This window comes from Ricinus communis, chromosome 3 (genome assembly GCF_019578655.1).
Source record: "Ricinus communis isolate WT05 ecotype wild-type chromosome 3, ASM1957865v1, whole genome shotgun sequence".
Taxonomy (NCBI): domain Eukaryota; kingdom Viridiplantae; phylum Streptophyta; class Magnoliopsida; order Malpighiales; family Euphorbiaceae; genus Ricinus; species Ricinus communis.
In genome coordinates this window covers 24,464,902-24,485,501 of record NC_063258.1, presented here as the reverse complement: position 1 = coordinate 24,485,501, position 20,600 = coordinate 24,464,902, and the positions used below count along the sequence as shown (strand labels likewise).

The window sequence follows — 20,600 nt, the reverse complement described above, 5'->3', positions numbered from 1 at the left end:
GTTAGTAGAATGCTAATATAGAATTCCGCATTTCATATCATAAAGAATAAAATAAATTCTTAGTAGATACCACTGCGCCGGCAATAAAAATTAAAATTTTAGTATTAATAGAATTATTGCTCCGTGCTTTTGATGCATTTCATAGAGTATAGTTGTTCTTTAACGTCACTTTATTCTATTGTCAAATAATAATAATAATGATAATAATAATAATACTATGAAGCATACAAAGGAGTTGTTCTGATTTAGAAATAATTTAAGTGTGTATACACAGCAGATATGGACTCATCAGTGGTGGATCTTATGCTTCTTAATTTAAGAATACAAACCCCTTTTAATATATTATGGAGGAACAACACCTCTGCAATGGAAGATTTTAATGCCATTGAGAGATAAGCATTTGTAAGGCAATTCCCTTGGCAAATTAGAGTAGTCCTGATTTGCAGTGCACTTACAACGTTCCAACAATCCTGTCTGTGTTAGCTTCTGGTCCCTCTTTTGTGAAAATTCTAGTCATTCCAATATTTGATATCTTAGCCTTCAAGTCATTATCAAGTAAAATTTTGCTGGCCTTCAAGTCTCGATGGATTACTGTCATTCTTGAATATTCTTGGAGATATAGGAGGCCTTGAGTAACCCCTTCGCTGATTTCGACACGTTTTGTCCAATCCAATGTACACCGTCTAATGGGGTCTAATCGGAATCAGAGAAAAAGTTACGAATGATGTTAACTGTAACAGAGAAAGCAAAATGCTAATGGAAATGATCTTTTATTGAAGCATGAAAGAATTCAAACCAAAAAGGTAATAGTCCAAGCTTTTGTTGGGCATATATTCATATATCAACATCTGCTCTTCTCTGTCAATGCAAAATCCCAAAACTCTGGCCAGAAATACATGCTGTAGTTTAGCGGTAAGCATAACCTCATTCTTGAATTCCTCGGATCCTTGAGCAGAGGTATTGGAAAGCTTTTTCACTGCTATTTCTTCTCCACCTACTAAAACACCCTACCAAAAACAAAAACAAAAGTTAGGATTAGCACCGTAAATTGAAACCTTAGTGCCTGAAGCCAAGACATTTTCCCTTCCTTAAAATTGTCTAAATTTCTATCAGAATGCTTGGAAAAGTATAACAGATGATAACCTTGTAAACAGGACCGTATCCACCCTCCCCAAGCTTATTTTCAATTGAAAAACTCTTTGTAGCCTTCTCAATGTCAGCTAAACTGTATGCTTCTAGATTAGGAACATTGCTACCAAAATATCCGGCAGTTGCTGCCTCATCTGTTTCCAACTTCGACACTACAAGAAATGGAAGTTCAATAAATTGTCAATTTCAAATATAAGCAATATATATATAGAATCCGAACTTGTTTACAAATGTTTTCATGTTGACAGCCAGAAGTATTACCTTTTGATCTAAGTGTTCTCTTTCGTCGAATATATAGCATAAAGCCAATCAGTAAAAGAACTGCAGCAGCAGTTGTCGTCAAAATGATAACTAATGAAGGCGGCTGCTTTTCTTGTCCTTGGACATCTTCTAATTGAGCTGAGAGAATAAGGTTCATATAAAAGAACGGGATAAAAAAGAAGAAATACAGTCAAGACAAGCCAACATATAGTGATAAAAAAGTCCTGTCAAAAGGCAAAAGGGTAACTTTTAAGAAAGATTTTTCTTTGGCAAAACAATCAAAAAGTGAAAGCCAGGCACTTAAGCAGAAGGAAACCTAAGGTTATATCCCAAGCATTAAAGGAAACGAAGAAAGAAATAACCAGTGCAAAAAATTTTACCTGCTTGAGAAAGCTCCCAATTGTCATCATTGGAGACATGCCACACAACATAACCAAGCAGTTTCTTCTCCTTAGCATAAGAAACCTTAGTCCTGACAGCCTCAACATCATGAAAACAAATCCAAGTCGACCCATTAGCGCAATAATTCACTACATAAGTAGCATTTTACAAATCTTAGAACCGGATTGCTGTATAAAATTCTTGATATCGTTACATCTCATGGCTCCAGTTTCTGTAATGGCTGGCCCTGTTGCTGGTGCACCAATAGAATTATTATTGGAGTTCGCAAGTGTCCACGCGTAACCATAGAAAGGCCAACTTAAAACCAATGTACTAGCTGTTAGTCCTTTATTCATCCATGCTCCTACTCCGAAATCGGTGTTAACAGTACTACGAGGATCATATAGAGCTGCATGAGCATGTGTGAACTTAGATCATGATGGTGCATAATAGTCATAAGTCATGAGATGAACCCAGTTCAAGTTCCTCTGAATTGAGTCTGCTGGGAGACTTATGGAATTTAATTCTGGAGAGTAATGAACTGATGCTGTTAAGATCAACTCTGACATACTAGAGTTTCTCATCTCAGAAGCAACAGCTGCTCGCCATTCTTGGAAAAGAGTATCCAAATTGGCCATGTTATCACTTGTGTTTGCTGAACCCCAGGAAAGATCTAGACCCTGAAAGCCGTAAAGCCTCGCTCTTCTTATCGATGAATCGATGAAAGATCTCCGATAAGTTGAATTGCTTACCATGGTAGAGCAAACTGAATAGTTTGCACTTCCACCTCCAATACATAGAAGTGTAGTGATTGATGGGTTCTTTTGTTTGACAATATCTGTGAAGGCAATGTAGGAGGGCTGATCATTCGGTGAAGCTCCAGAGATAGACAGCCGATATGAAGTGGAATTGAGACTTGCAAAAGCACATATAAGGTGAGTGTACAAATCAGAATTTATTTCAGAAATTGATAGTCCACTGTCACGAAACGTTAACCTGATTTGTTAACCTGATTTGATCCATGTCTGTGAGTGGAAAGAATGAAATTGTAAAGAGAGAAGTTGATGCAATAAAGACAAGAATTACAAATGATCTCTAAACTTTTAAGGAGGTCCAATGACAAGATCTAAGTCTAAAAGGATACAAGAAGCTTTATTGGGCTTAATTAAAGACATTTAGAGTGTTCAAACACAACAAAGCTCAACCCAAGATTTAAGATTACAAAAAGGATCCAAAATCATCAATTTAGTGGAATAAGTTTGGGCTGAACTCATAGGTCCAATAAAATTCATTTGAAGCCTTTTTATTTTCATTTTGATTAGATTTTTCTTAAGTTATGGTGTGATTAGTTGTCATTTAGAGTTACAAAATGGATGCACATAATTAGTCATAATTTGGAGTTACAAAATGGATGCACATAATTAGTTTCATTTGGGAGTTACAAAATAAGCGACATCAATGTAAAAGCAGCCACTTTTAATGAGTTTTAATGGGAATTAAAGGGAAAAATATGGGGAAGCTTAAAAGACATACATTTAGGTTTCTTTGTCTTGTTTTGGCTATAAATATCAAAGCCAAATCCATTTTTAATAATGAATTGATAAATGATAATTTTTATTTGCTCTTTGTGAGTGTTTTTGCTTAAATTCTTGTATGAACTTTGAACATATCAAATTATTTTTTAGTTTGTGGCGTTCTCTAACCAAAATCTTGTGTTTGATTCTTAACTTATCAAATCATACTTGGTTTGTGGTGTTTGGAGTTGAATTCAAGTGCTAGTTTCATTGTTGGAACTAGTTCTCCCGAACTTCACTTGAGGAGATCCTTAGATTTTGGAATCATCTTAATTGTAGGGTGTTTTCTTGCATTCCATATGTATCATAACTCATTAGTTATTGGGGTGTATGGTTGCTAAGATGATGATTTTCTATCATTTGGTATCAGAGCTTACTTCAAGTTGAGGTTTGCTTATCTTTGTGTTTTATGTGTTATTGAAGTTTCTCATCTTCTTCACTTTTTCTTTATTTGTGCCGAATTCTTCTTGTTTCAATTTTTTGTCCTTCTAAGTACTCTTTCTTTTCAAAGTTTACACCTTTGTGTTCATAAAGTTAAATTTTATTGTCCCTTGCTAAAAAATTTTGTGTTCATAATTTCTTTTCACTTTTATTATTATCATTAAAAAATAAAAAAAAAAGAATTAAAAGATCAAACAAAAAGAAGGTTTGGACGGCATAGAAGCCCTATTCTATTGTTTTATTTTATTGTTTTCTTGTGTCTAGCTACTTTAAATTTGGCCTTACTTAACAACTTGATCTAGACCAACCTTTTTCTTTTCACTCCATTGAATTGCCATAATTTGATTTGGTTTGTTTAGGTGATTAGTTCATCTAAGAACCTAAAGCAAAAGCAAGAGAGGTAAAATGCAATAGTGATGAGACTAGCATCGAGAAAAACTAAAACTTTGAGTGAAACACAAGTGATGTGACATTTTAATTGAGAGAAACACGTGAGGGAGTGTTTTTGTGAGGCTATCCTAACTTATTTACAGGTTTTTGCGCAATTTCAAAAGAACAAGTTTCAAGTAGTGTTGGAGCATCCATTGAGCAAACTTTGCAAACAATGCAAAAGGAGTTTGAAAGAATGTATAGGCGGATGAATGATGTTGTTGAAAGTGTGAGAAGGCAAGGCAAAACTATTACAAGGATTCAAAACGAGCCTAGAAGAGAAAGGCAACTAGCCTTTAAACAAGAGGATTATGATGCCGAAGATGACTTGGAGGATGACCAAGCAACCACTTTTGGTAGAGATGACCATCCTAGGAGACACAATAGGAGATCAAGGCAAGATGGTGTAGATCGCAATTTAGGTAGCATCAAAATGAAAATTCCTTCCTTACAAGAAAAGAATGATCCTGATGTCTATTTGGAATGAAAGCAAAAGGTGGAGATGATCTTCGAATGCCATAACTATTCGGTTCTATCTCCCCATTCTTCTTCGTCTCTCCACGTTCCTCTCCTCGCTCTAGACATACTTCCTCATCTCGAAAGCTCCTACCTCTCGATTTAGATTTGACTTTTATTAGTTCATCCATCATTTCAGCATACCTATTTTCGTTATCAAGCCTTTGTCGTTCAAGTTTAGAGTTTATAGCCTCCATGAATGCTCTCATATCTGGAATTCCGTGATCAGAATCTTTAGAAGAAGACTGATTAGACATGGTTTCAAGAAGATTGGTTTCTCCCTCACGTGTTTGCACTCAATCAAAGAAAGAGTTTGTCTTTGTGCCATTCAAAATTAACTCAAATTGTAAAAGTTAAAATTACAACCAACTTAATAAAACACAATTAACAAGCTAGAACATAAATTAATTAAGCTAAAAATGAATTAGAGGAAAATGAGAATGAAACGCATCATGAGGAAGAGGTTCATTCCTAACTATTACTATAGAGATTTGCATCAACGATTGCAAACTCTAAAGCAAGGAACCATGAGTGTATAGGGGTACCATAAAGAAATAGAAATGGCTATGATTAAAGTAAATATGAAGGAGGATAGAGAGGCCGTGGCAAGATTCTTGAATGGTCTAAACAAGAATATTGCTGATCTTGTGGAGTTGCAACATTATGTGGAGCTTGAGGGCATGGTGAATGTGGCTATAAAAATTGAAAGGCAATTCAAGCGAAAAGGTGCAAGTAAATTTGATTCTAAACTTAATTTGAGTTCTAGTTCTTCTAATTGGAAATCAAATTGGAGTAAAAAGGATGATAAATTTGCTAAGCCTAAAGTGGATGAGAATAAGAATAAAAATGAAATAGGCAGTAAAAATAAAGTTGAGAATCAAGCTAATCAATCTAAAAGCTTGAAGTGTTTTAAGTGTCTTGGACATGGTCATTATGCATGTGATTGCCCTAATAAGAGGACCATGATTGTTAGAGATGGAATTGTTGAATCTGAAAGTGAAAATGAAAATGATGATGAGAATGATGACATGCCAACTTTAGAGGATATTAGTAATGTTGAGTATGCTAAAGGGGATGTATTATTAGTACAACGCACACTTAATTTGCAATGTAAACACGATGAACATGGAGAGCAGCGTGAAAATTTATTTCATACTCATTTTTTAATTGCTAATAAGTTGTGTAACATGATTGTTGATCGGCGGAAGTTGTACTAATGTTGCTAGTACTTTGCTTGTGGAAAAATTGAAATTACCAACTACCAAACATCCAAGGCCTTACAAGTTGCAATGGTTGAATGATAATGGTGTTGTGAAGGTAAATAAGCAAGTGCTAATTTCTTTTTCCATTGGGAGATATAAGGATGAGGTGCTTTGTGATATGGTTCCCATGTATGCCGAACATGTTTTATTGGGAAGACCTTGGCAATATGATAGGCAAGTGATTTATGATGGGTTCAAGAATCAATATTCATTGACTATTGATGGACAAAAGTTCAATATTGGACCATTACCTCCCAAGGCCATTTTTGATGATCAAGTGAGAATTAAAAAACAATATGAAGAGCTTGAATCTTCATATGAGGAATATCTAGGGAAGGAGCAAGAAATAGTGAAAAAAGAAAAGGTGAGATAAGTGTTAAAAGTGAGTGTAATGGAAAACATAAGGTGAGAGAAAACAAGAGAAATGAGAGTGAAAGAAAGATGAATGTGTATGCAAAGCCAAGTGATGTGAGGAAAACACTAACCTTGAGGCAGCCCTTACTTGTACTCATGTACAAGGAAGTTTTGATGATTTTTAACTATCTTAACAAGGATTTGCCTAGTGTTGTTCTTGAGCTTTTGTAGGAATATGAAGACCTCTTTCTCGAAGATGTGCCTAAAGGATTACCACCAATTCGAGGAATTGAACATCAAATTGATTTCATTCCGGGTGCAAGCATACCAAATAGGCCAGCATATAGATGCAACCCCGAAGAGACAAAAGAAATCCAAAGGCAAGTGAGTGAGCTTATGGATAAGGGGTACGTAAGAGAAAACATGATTCCTTGTGTGGTTCCTGTAATTTTAGTGCCTAAGAAAGATAGTTCGTGGAGGATGTGTGTTGATTGTCACACCGTCAACAAAATAACGGTAAAGTATCGCCATCCTATACCTAGGCTAGATGACATGTTGGATGAATTACATGGTGCTTGTCTGTTTTCTAAAGTGGATTTAAAATCTGGATATCATCAAATAAGAATGCGTGAGGATGATGAATGGAAAACCGCTTTCAAAATAAAACATTGATTATATAAGTGGTTAGTCATGCTGTTTGGTTTAACTAATGCTCCAAGTAGTTTTATGCGATTGATGAATAATGTTTTGCGCACTTTCATTGGAAAGTTTGTAGTGGTTTGTTTTGATGATATTTTTATATATAGTAAACCTTTAGATGAGCATGTAATACATTTAAAGCTGGTTTTTGATGTGTTAAGGCAAGAGATATTATATGCTAATCTTAAGAAATGCACTTTTTTGCATTAATGAAATTACTTTTCTTGGATATATTATTAATGACAAAGGAATTCATGTTGATCAAGAAAAAGTAAAAGTAATTAGAGAATGGTCAAAACCTTCTAGTGTACATGATGTTAGGAGTTTTCATGGTCTTACTAGCTTTTATAGGAGATTCATTAAGGATTTCTCTACAATTGCTGCACCTTTAACTGTATACATTAAAAAGAATGTGGGTTTCAAGTGGGGAAAAGAACAAGATGATGCTTTTAACTTACTATGACAAACTTAGTTTAGCACCTTTACTTGCTTTGCCCGACTTTGCTAAAACCTTTGAGGTTGAGTGTAATGCAAGTGGAATAGGTATTGATGGAGTCTTGATGCAAAAAGGAAGACCAATTGTGTTCTTTAGTGAAAAGCTAAGTGGAACAACTCTAAACTACCCAACTTATGATAAAGAGTTTTATGCTTTGGTAAGAGTTTTAGAGACATGGCAACACTATCTTTGGTATAAGGAATTCATTATATACACCGACCACGAGTCTTTGAAATATCTCAAAGGACAAGGGAAGCTAAGCCGTAGGCATGCTAAATGGGTGGAATTTATTGAATTCTTTCCATACATCATCAAGTACAAACAAGGTAAAGAGAATGTTGTTGCCAATGCTCTATCTAGAAGGTATGCTCTAATTTCTACACTTGATGTAAAATTATTGGGTTTTGAGTTCATTAAAGAATTATATAATTCATACCATGATTTTGCTAATGTATATGGGGCATGTGAGAGAGGGGGGTTTGACAAGTTCTATAGACATGATGGTTTTCTTTTTAAAGAAAATAAGTTATGCGTGCCTCAATCTTCTTTAAAAGAGTTGCTTGTGAGGGAGGCACATGGTGAAAGTTTGATGGGATACTTTGGTGTGAGAAAGACTTTAGATGTTTTAGAAAATCATTTCTTTTGGCCATAAATGAAAAGAGATGTTCAAAAAATATGTGAGAGATGCATCACTTGTAAACAAGCTAAATCTAAAGTGATGCCTCATGGGTTGTATACTCCACTTTCCATACCTAATGAACCTTGAGTAGACATTTCTATAGACTTTGTTCTAGGATTACCTAGGTCAAGGGGAAAGAAAGATTCTATTTTTGTTGTTGTTGACAGATTTAGCAAAATGACACATTTTATTCCTTGCCACAAGACAGATGATGCAACTCATATTGCGGAGTTGTTCTTCAAAGAAATTATGAGATTGCATGGGGTTCCAAGAACAATTGTTAGTGATAGAGATGTCAAGTTCCTTAGCCACTTTTGGAAGACACTTTGGAGCAAGTTGGGAACAAAGCTTCTATTCTCAACAACTTGTCATTCATAAACAGATGGACAAATAAAGGTGGTTAATAGGACTCTCTCACAACTATTGAGGGCAATAATTCAAAGAAATTTGAAGAATTGGGAAGAATGTTTGCCACATGTTGATTTTGCATACAATAGGAGTATTCATGGTATAATAAATTGTTCACCTTTTGAGATTATATATGGGTACAATCCATTAACTCCTATGGATTTACTGCCATTATCCATTGATAAGGCTACTTTTGAAGGCAAGCAAAAAGCTAAATTTATTAAAAGCTTACATGAGAAGGTGCATGCTCAAATAGAGAAAAGAAATCAACAATATGAAAAGCAACACAATAAGGGGAGAAAGAAAGTTGTATTTGAGCCGGGTGACTGGGTTTGGTACATTTGAGAAAGAAAATATTTTCAAGCCAAAGAAAGTCTAAATTAATGCCAAGAGGGGATGGACCATTCCAAGTCCTTGAAAGAATTAATGACAATGCGTACAAGATAGATTTGCCAAGTGAGTATGGCAATGTGAGTACTTCTTTTACTGTTGTTGATCTTTCTTTAAAGTTGACAATGAGACTGATTCGAGGACGAATCCTTACAAGAAGAGAGGGAATGATGCAATAAAGACAAGAAGTATAAATGATCCTCTAAACTTTCAAGGAGGTTCAATGACAAGATCCAAGCTCAAAAGGATACAAAAAGCTTTGTTGGGCTTAATTAAAGACATTTAGAGTGTTCAAACACAACAAGGCTCAGCCCAAGATTTAGGATTACAAAAAGGACCCAAAATCATCAATTTAGTGCAACAAGTTTGGGCTGAACTCATAGGTCCAATAAAATTCATTTGAAGCCTTTTTATTTTTATTTCTATTAGGTTTTTCTTAAGTTATGGTGTGATTAGTTGTCATTTAGAATTACAAAATGGATGCACATAATTAGTCATAATTTGGAGTTACAAAATGGATGCACATAATTAGTTGTCATTTAGGAGTTACAAAATAAGTGATATCAATGTAAAAAAGCCACTTTTAATGAGTTTTAAGGGGAATTAAAGGGAAAAACATGGGGAAGCTTAAAAGACATTCATTTAGGTTTCTTTGTCTTGTTTTGACTATAAATATCAAAGTCAAATCGATTTGAAAAAATAAATTGATAAATAATAATTTTTGTTTACTATTTGTGAGTGTTTTTGCTTAAGTTCTTACATGAAATTTGAACTTATCAAACTATTTTTTTAGTTTGTGGCGTTTTCTAGCCAAAATTTTGTGTTTGATTCCTAACTTATCAAATCATACCTGGTTTGTGGCGTTTGGAGTTGAATTCAAATGCTAGTTTCATTGTTGGAACTAGTTCTTCCAAACTTTACTTGAGGAGATTCTTGGGTTTTGGAATCATCTTGATTGGAGAATGTTTTCTTGCATTCCATATTTATCATAACTCATTAGTTATTGTAGTGTATGGTTGCTGAGATGATGATTTCCTATCAGAACTGTCTTGAGAAGGATAATTCTAACAGTAATTCTTGAGACCATGGAGCTTATATTAACAACTGCAAATCTAGAAACAAAACACTGTTAAAGTTAAGCACAAAGGCCTCTCAATTTTGAAATGGAGCACATATTGCCAAGAAATTATTCATCTTTCCATCCCCACAATAGACTTAATTATCCTTTTTCGTGTCGCATACGTTAGATAAGTATGAATAGAACTGATAATTGACCGGTTGGACCCTTATTATAAAAACGGGCTAATTACAAATGTGCTTTTGACTGCACTTACGTTATCTAGTTGTTAAAGATATAAATTTTTATTCTTATTTTTGTATGCCACTTATCATAATAGTCCTTCTGCTACTAATTTTCTACTAATTTAGAATAACATTTTTATTTTTCTATGAGTTTATATTAAATTAAAATCTATTTTAAAATAAAATAAAGATATTTTTTACTTAAATTAAAAAAAATGCAGCATTTTACTTTTTTCGTCTAAAAAAATAAAATTTTATATTTAAAAAAGTAATAAAAATGCATATTGAGCAAATTTTATAGTCATTTTCAATAATTTTGTTCAATACTAATACCTAAATAAACAACAGTTAACATAAAAAATAAATATATATATATTATTAAAAATTAAGAGATATAAATGCATGTTATACTAAATATCAAGAAAGTGTTTATAAATTGTCCTTTAAAAACTACATTATGGAGTTTGAAAAGAAAAAACCTACTAATAAGAGGTCTAGTGAAAAATCACTGGCTTTTTCTTAATTTAAGGTATTTAGAAAAAATTATTTCGAATTTAAGGTAAAAATGAAAAAAAATATATCTTTAGGGTAGTTTGAGAAGTAATTTTCAATTTATAGTAGAAATATACATACATGGACATTGTCCACTACTCAGAGTGGTGAATAATACTGTCCTCCAATTGGACTGGCAAATAGGAGCTGTCCATCACTCTAAATGGCGGACAGGAAAAATTGAAGCCATATTTACCACTTTAATTAGTGGACAGGTTTCAAATAAAAAAAAAATCTATCCACCAATTGAAGTGGTGGACATATTTAAAATAAAGAAAAATATGTCCACCAATTAAAGTGGCGGATAAATTTTTAATAATAAAAAAATGTCAGCAGTTTCAATTGAATTTACAGATAAAAATATTTATTAATTTCACTGTCAGACATATAATAATAATATTATTATAATAATTTAATAAATTTTATTATTATAATATAATTATTAGGAGTGTCAAAGTGGCGAACTTGATTCGTCAAACATGAAAAAAAAGTATGGATTAGGATTGAACTTTAGTAGGTCTAAGTCAGTAAATGAGTTGACCTGTTTATGATACAGCTTGAAACGAGTCATGTAACAGGTTGGCTCGCAAACTCATTATAACCCGTTTAGTTTTCCGTATCGTGTTAGGTCGGGTTGACAACCCGTAAATTTTAAAAGATAAGAAATAAAATAACTATATATAAAAGTGAAAGCAAATAAAAATAAAATGACTAAAAAGTAAAATATAACAAATAAGATCTAATTAGTACGATGATACTAATAAAATTTTCTACTTCTTTACTTTTGTATCACCTCTCTCATAAAAAAAAAAACCCTAACAAAATAATTTGGTACTATTTATATAAATTTTAAAGATATCCCTTGTAGTAGCTAAAAATTTTATTTATAATTTGATATTGTCTCTAATGATTTAAAAGAATATAATTTTATATTAAATACATAAAATTTTATGCCATTTGTATAACAAGTTGAGTGGATCGTGTTAGGTTTATGATTCATACACGACCCATTTAAATAAACGTATTATGTGTATCGTGTTCGTGTCACCCGTTAAAAATTTGTGTCGTGTTAGGGTTGAAATAAATTAACACAATAACTAAATGGATCATATTTGTGTTGATTCTAATCGTGTTATCTGAATAGATCAATCCGAGACGAGCACGTATTCACATCTCTAATAATTATATTATAATAAATTTTATTGTTGTAGTAATTTAATAAATCTTATTATTATAATAAAATAAATTAATAAATGAATAAAAAAAAAAGAATCTTAGTCTTGTTCATCAGTCCAATAGCCGGACAAGATCAATAATTTTTTTTTTTTTTTTAACTCTCAAAACTAGTTAAGATGGGATTTCTTTTAAAACAACCTTAAATTGAGAATTTTATATATTTTTTTATCCTAAAATAATAATAAAAAAGTCTAAATGCATTAAATTAAGAAAAAGCCCCCAGCCCGCCATTCTTCTAAATCGAACTCGAGGCTTAAGAGTCTAGCATCCAAAAATCAAACTTTGATGCATATAAGCTTGCAGAGAACAGGATGTCTGATGCCAGGTGAAAGAAAGAGGAGAAGGAAAAAAACTGCAGTTTTGAGTTATTACATAGATAATTAAAAGTATCAACATCCTCAATTAATTTTAAAAAGTACAGATAAAACCTGTAAATTGATTATAAGGGTACCTAAATGTTTGAGAAATGTACCACAATGGTGGTGGTGCTCTAGCATTACTCTTCTAACAATTGTTATTTTATTGTTAATAGTAGATATACTGGAATATTGCATAAATATTTATGTAATAATTTATTAGATAATAATCTTTTATAGGTCATATTATTACTTTTACTTATTTTTATTTGGTATTAATGCATACTTAGACATTGATCATTTAGCTACTTAATTAATTTCCAATTTAACCTGACAAACACTTAAATTCTGTTTAAACACTTTTAATTTTTAATCTAATATAATAGACATGTAAATTTTATTTTATATAATAGTAAAATACCTATGCATAATACACGTGAAAGTATTAAATGGAGTCATATAGTAAAAAGTATTTAAATATTACAAATAATATAAATTGAGATGTCTATTAGATTAAATCAAAAGTTAAAATATTAATGAAAATAGAATGGTAAAATGTTAGGCTTACTAATGAAAGTAAAAGGGTCAAATAGAACGTCTCAAACTCTAATGGTTTTGCAATAATAGATGACTTTCCCAATAGAAGTTGACTAAAAATACAGTAAATTAAAGGACAATTCACACATAAAAATAAATTTATTTAATTAAATTATTGATGTATACATAATGAGTGATTGCAACTAAAAGAAGAATACATATCACAGATGGTTTATTTCAAAGAGGTATACGTATTGTAATGTCATATCATGTCTTCATCTCACTGGCAATCTTTGCCTATGCTCCCCATGTAGATGCCGCTGCCATGACAAACAACATTATAAGTCAATTTTAAGTATATACTTGGCATGATTTAATTTTACTATATATATATATATATATATATATATATATATATATATATATATATATATATATATATAATAATAATAATAATAAGTTAGATATTTGAACAATGCTCAAGTAAAATAGAATCATCATTTAATTATTTTTATTTTTTTAATTTTTTATATAATTTAATAAATATTTAAATTCTTTTATAATATTTCAACACTTTTGATATGTATTTTTATTTAGTATATTACAGAAGATGTTTAAACATTAAAAAAATAAAATTCGGATGTATATTATATTTTAAAAATTAAATGTATTTAAATATTAAAAAAGGTTAAGTATTAAATTGATTATGCATTTTTGGGCAATAATAATAATAATAATAATTTGAGGTACTGACCTTGTCGAGAAAGAGCCCAATCATCATCTCCAGCAACTTGCCATGCAAAGTAACCGAGCAGTCCGTTATCCTTAATATATGTAACCTTAGCAGAAATACTGGTTGTATCATCATAACCGATCCATGTCGTCCCAGAATAGTAATAATTTGAGACATAAGTTGCATTATAAAGTGCTGTTGCATCATCGTCATCAATGAGGTCGTTGATCTCTTCATAACTTACAGCATCCGTTAGAGCTGCTCCAACAGCAGGTGCAAAGAAGCCATTATCATTAGCATTTGCAAGCCGCCAAGCTCGACCGTAGTAGGGAAATCCAAGGACTATTTTATTAGCTGATAAACCAGATTGAATCCAGGTTCTAACCCCGTAATCACCACTAACTGTAGTACCAGGATTATACAGTGCTGCTGGTGGTCCGGTGACATTTGACCAACCAGCACCGTAAAAATCATAGGCCATTACGTTGATCCAGTCCAAGCTGTTTGATATTTCTTGAACTGGGTAATCGATGGTGAAATAATCCGATGAGCGGAACACTGCTGCTGATAGAAGCAATGGGGCGTTGCCTGTGACGGCAGATTCGTTGGCTATAGCAGCTCTCCACTCAGTAAGAAGCAAACCCAAGTTGGCCATCTTTGTGGTGGTGTCAGGGTACTCCCAGTCAAGGTCTAAACCGTCAAAACGGTAGGATCTTGCTATAATTATCGATGAATCGATAAATTGCTTACGCGAATTCGCTTGGCTTGCCATAGAGTCAAAGGCAGCAGCAACTGCTTCTCCGCCTCCTCCACCGATGGATAACAAGGTCTTGACAGAAGGATTTCTCCGTCGGACAATTTCTGTGAAGGTTGAGAACTGAGCTTGGTTGGCTGATGGAATAGTAACTCGGTAAGTTTGTCTATCAAGATCAGCAAATGCACAGAAAAGATGGGTGAAAAGGGTTGAATCTATTTCCGAAACTGGAAATTGAGTACCGTAATGCCAGTAAGCAGCTCGAACAACATTTTGTCCGGCAGAGGAGTGGAGATGAAGAAAAAACAATAGGAGTGTAGATAACAAGGGAAAGATTTTGGCAGCCATGGTTGAGAAGCGTTGTGTGGAACCATGTTCAAAGGTTCGCAATATATATAATTTTTCAGAGTTGGATGATTTTGTACGCATCCGTTTTGACTTTAACCTGGCAGAAATAGAAATTAAAAGAAAATTTAAGTTTGCAATCCTGACAAGTTTCTTTAACTTCAAACGATTTTCAAAGTTAAGATTGGAAGAAACGAAAGAAAGTTTTTCAAAACTTTGTGCCAATACGACTATTTTGCATGCAAATAGCCAGTGGATTAGTAATTCAAAAATTGGTAATACACTTTTCTAATGCAGAAAATTAAAACCTTAGAGACGAATTTGAACATTGGCATAAAACATTAAAAGAAACAGTAGAATTTACATTAAAACATAAATGTAATGATTAATTAAATATTTCTAAAATGGAAATAGAAATAGAAACAATATAAAGTACTTACGGGACTCTTAAAAAATAATTATTAAATTAGTCCTTAAATAACTATTTATATAATGAATTATTATATTTATTATTATCCAAGATATGGTAAGACAAATTCTTGGACCAACTATATATGTCATTCTGTCATCTGAAACATATCTAGAAAGAAAATGATGAGATTAATAACAAGTTTAAGCACAGTGCCGGTCAACATAAATTCAGTTGACTGATTAAACCTGAAATGACATAATCCATGAAATCACTCGAGACTTTTCATTTTGATAGAACAATGGTAAACTTTTTTTTCCTTATACAGAAAGAAAAAAGAATTAAATTTAATTATGTTTTAAAATATTAAATCAAACCCCTCATAATTGCAGACATATAAACATTTTTTTTTATATTTAAATCATTAAAAAAGAATGAAACTTGGAACAATTAAATGGGTATTTTATAGGATTAAATAAATTTGTTAAATTTAAATGATTTTAAAAGAATATATATATATATTAGCCAATCTTAAGATATTAAGAGGCAAATAAATCATAATTTATCCTATGTTTTAATGATTCAGCAATGTTAAAAAAAAAAAAAAAGCTTCTACAACTTGGATTCAGGTAAAAAATCTACGAAATTCCACAGCTCAAGAATCTCTATGAATATTGCCTAAAATCTCCATATTTCTGTTAAATTAAAGATTTAAAAAAATCCAATATTTAGGGATAAAAACAACTATTTTAGGAGAAAAACCTCAATAATATTTAAAAAAAATAAAATAAAATGGCTCCGATCTTTTAAATTTATATAAGCGATTTTTTTCACTAAAAAATGATCTTCATTTTGTGATTAAATTTGTTTGCTATTTTACTTGTGTACATGTAGTGGACAATGAAAATCTTCTTAAGGAAATTATTTAAATTATAATGTATTTTATTTTTGAGAAAATTCATACATCTAAATACCTTTTCTTGTTTGATTTTTCAGCATACTCATTCTCTTTTAATTGATTGATTTTCTTTCTTTTTTCTTTTATATATTTTTCTTATGGAAATGAAAGTTGTGGTGTTTAAGTATCACACGATTTTCATCATACAAGTCTAAATATTTTACCCTGTTTTCAAATAAATGATATAATTTAACAACAATAAAGATAATGAATGAAGTAATTTACAAAAATAAAAAATTGTTTTGGTTATAGTTCTTAACAAATAATTATGTCCTCACCCTCAATATGTGTGACCACATATTTACATTCAAAATTATGCAATTTTAAAATCCCAATTCATTCTTTTGCCAAGCCCCATTTTTAATTGATTACCAAATGGATAATGTCTTATTATAGCTCCCCTACTTATGATCAAGTACATACTAAAAATATGGATTTTTATTTTATTTTATGGTATATTATTTTTCCTTTAATTGTTAATTTACTAAATAATTATTAAAAATATCATTCACTTATTAACATAGATATTATCAAATACAGTTAAATTTTACATTTTATATTTTGAATCGTAACTTTTATACCGAGTTTAATTAGAGAAATAATAATAAACGTTAGCCATATTAATTAAAAAGATCTATTTTTTTAATCCGTGTACGAATTAAATTAAGAATGAACTGTTTTGTTTATTATCGAAAGAGTATATAAAGAAAAGATAGAAATAAACTTTTTAATTTGGAAAAGAAAACCTTACAAATTATAGGTTTTTATTCATTTAAACATCAAACTGAGGAAATGTAATAAGAGGGTCTTAATGTATTTTAAAATGCTGAATATTAATGCGAGGAAAATAAATTTTAGCTAAATATTTTTACTTTTCAAAGAAAACCAACTGTAGAAGAATTAAAGATCAATTAATAATTTACTATCTTGTTGCTGTTCTTCATCTTTCTAGAGCCCAATGTATGTGTCAGATTTTCTATGTTGTAACTTTGTTCATAGCACGAGCTCTATGATGCTATGGCCATGCTTCATTTTTGCAAATCGACCCAGATTGGCAAAAACTCTGTAAATCTTTTGGACTTATAAATAGTTTTTTAGTATAAATAATTAAAGTTATCTAATTAATTAATAATTAAGGGCAAATTATTAAAAGAGTTAACATGTGTGAAGAGGACGACGAAAAAAATTGTGTAACAGTTATCTCCATTTTTCTCGTGTTATAGTTAAACTCCTAAATAAAATGAGATAATGAAATGTAATGAATCACAAAACGCGTAAACATACCCAAAATAGAATGGAACATGGAGATTCTATAGATTTATTTATAATACAAGAAGGTATGTGATGGTTGATTTTTGATAAAATGGTGTAAATCAGAGGTTGTCTGTAAATTTTTCTTTTTAAATTTTTCAGTGAGTCTTTTTCAAATTTCAACTGTTTAGGCATATATTTTACAGCCTAAATTTCAATTTCCGGCTTTAAGGCGCATGTCTTGCCTTCCTACTGTCTTTGGCGGCGGATGGAACAGTGATGCTGAGAAACATATATAAATTTTATTTTATATTGAAATAAATAAATTTTTTAAGTTTTTTAAATTTTATAATTATATTTCATTTTCTTCCAATATTTTTTCAATTTTCTATGATGGTGATTTGGATCATAGAATAGCCAAAGTTTAAACTATTAGTTGAAGCTTCAAGAATAGTCGAAATACATTACTGTATGTGAATATCCAGTTGATGCTCTTTTGAATTCGAGAAAGAACCCTTCTATCTAAAACTTTAAACTGTTAAGGTAAAGCTTTAAGAATAGTAATTTATATTGCTAACACATTTTTAACATAGAAGTGCTTATTCAGCTTATAATGTGAAAAATACAGGTCCATTTTATTTTATATTTTTAAAATATTTAATTAATAATATTATAGTGATTAAGAATCAAACGTTAAATCTTTTAATTATAGATACTAATAAAACATTAGACCGTTCTATTAAGAACTTACAGTCCGTTTGGTTCACAGATTCATAATTCGTAGAATTAGACTTATTTCTAAGTTTAGTTAAGTCATAGGATTGCTTATATTACACATTGTTTAGTACGAGTATATTAATTTATAGGATTAATTAATTTTATTTTGTAATCTTATGTTTGGTAAGATTGTTTAACTAGATAAATAAATTATTATAGTTATCAAAACACTACCGTTTAGTTTATAAATAGAATTTATATCTTCTAATATATATTTTTTTTTTTTCTCTCAAAACATCTTTTAAGTTTATTTACGTAGTCTATATCAACTTTTGGCTTGAACTATTATTTTTTCGTTTTAGGGTAATACTGATATAAACATAGAAAATTATGAAATAAATTTAAAAAGTAAAGTTATTTTAAAGAAAAAAATAAAAATTTAAGACTATTTTAGGAATTAAAATTTTATTAATTATGAATTAATAATTCCTCCATCGAATATGACTTACTAAAGACATGACGGGATTTGATTTTAGATAAAATTTATAATCTCATAGGCTTTGTTAAGCCAATTAGATTATTAATTTTAACATTTATTATATGTACCAAATATAATGTTATTTACTACTATAATATTATGCCTCGATTAAGCAATCTCACGAACTAAACAGATTGTTGTTAAAGCCAATATTGAAGGATAAAATCTCTTAACATTAATATAATATTCTGAATCATTTTATTTGGTTGGACTCGGACAACATACAAATACATGTAAGCATAGCGATTGCTTAATTATTTACTACCAAGTCTACCATCTTGTCTCTGATTGCTTGAAATTTTATAAGCTTGCCAGTAATTCTACGCTCCCCACGTCTGTGATGCTGCCAAATCAATGCAAAATTTGTTTTAGAAGCATCGAAAAGTAATATCTTAACAAATCAACATAAAATGATGATATGATTTGATACTTTTCTAGTATTTATTATATTTACTTGCAATGTTAATCTGATATTTATTGTCAAAATTAGGCATCATATATTCAATTTCGAATTTCGAATATGATATTGTTATGTTTATATTAACATTTTAATTAATGCATGTATGGTTATTAATAAATAATTCAGCAAATATATAAATAATATATTTAATAAATAATATTATATTATATTATTTTAATTTAATTTGTCTATCTATAGTTTATCTCATAATTATATCAAGGCACTAAGTAAGTAGTTAAATGAAATTCTAACCTTTGGTAGAAAGTGCCCAGTTATCATCAGCGCCAACATGCCAAGCAAAGTAACCCAGTAATCCTTTTCCTTTGGCATATGAAACCTTTGTAGAGATACTCTGGAGATCATCATATCCAATCCATGTTGTTCCGCTATAGCAATAATCTGTAACAACAGTGCTATTGTACACTTTAGCAGCATTATTTTGTGATATGTACTGCTTGATCTGACTGTAACCTATTGATCCATCTCCTGCAAGACCTGCTCCATTAGCCGGTGCATAAAGGCCATGGTCATTGGCATTGACTAGACGCCATGACCAACCGTAGAAGGGGAAGCCGAGAACTAATTTCTTCGCAGACAAGCCTGCCTGAATCCAGGAGTTTACCCCATTGTCTCCACTTTCTCGACGACCAGGATTGTATAATGCTGCAGGTGGCCCTGTGCTAGATGGAGACCAACCAGGGCCATAGAAATCATAAGCCATTAAGTTGATCCAGTCCAGGCTGTTTGATATAGCTTGAATTGGGTAGGAGACAGAAGTTGAGTAGTAATATGACAAGTAAAGAACTGCTGCAGATAAGAGCAATGGTTGCTTGCCAGAGTTCCTTCCTTCAATCACTACAGCAGCTCTCCACTCGTTAAGGAGAGTACCAAAATTCCGCATCTGAGTATTATCAGAAGGGTACTCCCAGTCAAGATCAAGACCGTGAAAATTGTACGTTCTTGCTAATCTTATTGAGGAATCGATGAACGATTTCCTGGAGCTAGATTGGCTAGCCATTGAAGCAAAAGTGTTTACATTGGCAGCTCCACCACCGATTGACAGAAGGGTTTTGACAGAAGGGTTCTTTCTCTGGACTGTTTGTGTGAATGTTGAGAATTGAGGCTGGTTTGAGGATGAGATAGTAACTTGATAAGTTTGGGAATTAACGTCAGCAAATGCACAGAAAAGGTGAGTGAAATAGGCAGAGTTTATGTCAGAAACTGCGAAACCACTGCCGGGAAACCAGTAACCACCTTTGACAAGAGTAGTTTGGCAAGTGGAGAAGCGGAGCTGGAAGGCAAGAAGGAGGATGGAAAAGATAAAAGAAAGAATTTTGGACGCCATTGAAGAGAAAACGATGAATTTGAATGTGTCTCTTTGCCAGTGATGAAAAGCTGCTTTCTAGCACAAGT

At 31.5% G+C, this 20,600-nt stretch overlaps 2 protein-coding genes and 1 pseudogene across 2 annotated transcripts; all 3 read right to left on the bottom strand.

Moving 5' to 3' along the window:
- Positions 1-218: 218 nt before the first annotated feature.
- LOC8262831 lies at positions 219-10,126 on the bottom strand (annotated as a pseudogene).
- A 3,036-nt stretch (positions 10,127-13,162) lies between these two features.
- LOC8282608 (class V chitinase) lies at positions 13,163-14,869 on the bottom strand. Its single transcript, XM_002523472.4, has 2 exons — positions 13,777-14,869; positions 13,163-13,342 (listed from the first exon to the last, which is right to left on the bottom strand). Exons 1-2 carry the CDS (start codon positions 14,855-14,857, stop codon positions 13,320-13,322), a joined length of 1,104 nt encoding a protein of 367 aa, XP_002523518.3. The 5' UTR covers positions 14,858-14,869; the 3' UTR covers positions 13,163-13,319.
- A 4,010-nt stretch (positions 14,870-18,879) lies between these two features.
- LOC8282525 (class V chitinase) lies at positions 18,880-20,600 on the bottom strand. The gene is made up of 2 exons (XM_002523471.3): positions 19,440-20,600; positions 18,880-19,070 (listed from the first exon to the last, which is right to left on the bottom strand). Exons 1-2 carry the CDS (start codon positions 20,530-20,532, stop codon positions 19,048-19,050), a joined length of 1,116 nt encoding a protein of 371 aa, XP_002523517.1. The 5' UTR covers positions 20,533-20,600; the 3' UTR covers positions 18,880-19,047.